At 48.3% G+C, this 1,767-nt stretch overlaps 1 protein-coding gene across 1 annotated transcript in view; it reads right to left on the bottom strand.

Annotated features, from left to right (window-relative positions):
• Positions 1–290: 290 nt before the first annotated feature.
• The window catches only part of CD40LG (CD40 ligand), a 6,170-nt gene continuing 4,693 nt past the window's right edge, over positions 291–1,767 (bottom strand). The window contains exon 3 of the mRNA XM_010853293.1: positions 291–1,483. Coding sequence (XP_010851595.1) covers positions 1,107–1,483 — 377 coding nt within the window. The 3' untranslated portion in view covers positions 291–1,106. The remainder of the gene's footprint in view (positions 1,484–1,767) is intronic.

The raw sequence follows: 1,767 nt of genomic DNA, 5'->3' as shown, positions 1-1,767 counted from the left end.
AGGGACAGGGGAGCCTGGTGGGCTGCCATCTATGGGGTCGCACAGAGTCCAACACGACTGAAGCGACTTAGCAGCAGCAGCAGCAGCAACATTTCCAGAGCAAGTTTCTCACTGGCTAAGCTCCCCTGTCATCCATCAGAGGCTATCACAGCCCTCCAGGGAGTGTACTTTCACCAAGATATTTTGTGGTGCCACAAGCTTCAGAACCAAGTTTCTGAAAACACTACACTCTTCCTCTCCCCCAAACTCACACCCCTGCCTGGGGCTTCAGATGCAAAGTAACAACAATAATGTTAAGAGATCTTTATTATTCAAAAAATAAATAAGATAATCACAACTTCATTCTGGAAACAATGAGGACTACAGGTAGATACAATAGGTTTCCTTTAAATACAGTCATTTCTCAGGGAGGAGTGTGCAGCCTCAGAGCTGACTTCTCTTCCCCCCACCCCCCACCCCATCAACAGTAGTGGAGACAGGAACAGGGTTGAAATAAGATACTTGATGAGCAACTGCCTGACTCTGTGTGTGTGTGTGTGTGTGTGTGTATGTAGGAGAGAAAGAGAGGATGAGAATGAGTGTCAGGGTGGCTGGTGGGGGCAGGGTTTTGGTTCTCTACTGCTTTATACTTCCTAAAGTCTGCCCCATCTCCACCAGGGCCCCAGGGACCCAGAATCCACCATGATTGAATGTGAGCTGAAGCTCCCCGTTTCCCTTCAGCCTCTTCACTGAGAAATCAAATACATCCTCCACTGAAAGACACTGCATGCAAAGAAACAAAACTAAACTTGGCTAATTTTCTGCTGTTTACTCAAATTCGAGCTGTGCATAATGGTGTCTTTTCACAGGACTCTGAATGTCTGTGTCAGTGGGGTTGCTGCTTCAGAATATAAGCTCTTATGGATCAGGGCCTGTTGGGGTTTCCCCTGCCCAGTAATTTACTCATTGCAGCCCTACATGCCTTGGGATGTATAATAAATAGTTATCCGTCAGGAGGATACTAGGGTTATAAATAGGCAGTTCAACGGGGAAGTTGTCTTAACTGCTTTCCTGGATTGTGAAGACCACCAGCATCAGCCCAGCCGCAGCCTGCTGGCTTACACCGTTCAGAGTTTGAGTAAGCCAAATGATGTGAAGCCCGTCCCGTGGCTCACTTGACTTGGATCAGTCACATTGACAAACACCGAAGCACCCGATTGCAATTCAAAGACTCCTCCCAAGTGAATGGATTGCTGCCCGCACGGTTTGGAAGAACTGTGGGTGTTTGCAGCTCTCAGTAAGATTCTCTCTGATCCACTTGGGGACTTCAGGCAGAGGCTGGCTATAAATGGAGCTTGACTCAAAGTTTCCCGATTGGAACAGAAGGTGACTTGGGTGTAGATGTAATAGAATCCTTGTCTTTTCACGGCCAGCTGTTTCCCGTTTTCGAGGGTTACCAGGTTGTTGCTTAGGGTGTAGTATCCTTTGGGGGCCCACTGGAGAACTGTAATGGAGAAGGGGGAAAGCCGTGGTGAGGTTGTGCATACATGATTCAGATTCTCACAGACAATAGAGTTCCATACTGGATACTGGCTTCATACAGGAAGGCAAGTTTGTGGCGTCAGGGAGTCTAAAGGACCCCTCCAGCCCTCAGAGACTATGGAGGAGCCACGGCTGACCAACAAGCCTGGGCTGCACTGTTGGACAGAGCTGGGTTCCAATCCAGATCTTATTCAAGCTTGGGCAACTCAATCTCTCTGAGACTCGCTGTGCAGACTAACTCAAGTA

Source organism: Bison bison, unplaced genomic scaffold, assembly GCF_000754665.1.
Source record: "Bison bison bison isolate TAMUID 2011002044 unplaced genomic scaffold, Bison_UMD1.0 scf7180017853052, whole genome shotgun sequence".
NCBI classification, from domain to species: domain Eukaryota; kingdom Metazoa; phylum Chordata; class Mammalia; order Artiodactyla; family Bovidae; genus Bison; species Bison bison.
This window is presented reverse-complemented; position numbering and strand designations above follow the sequence as displayed.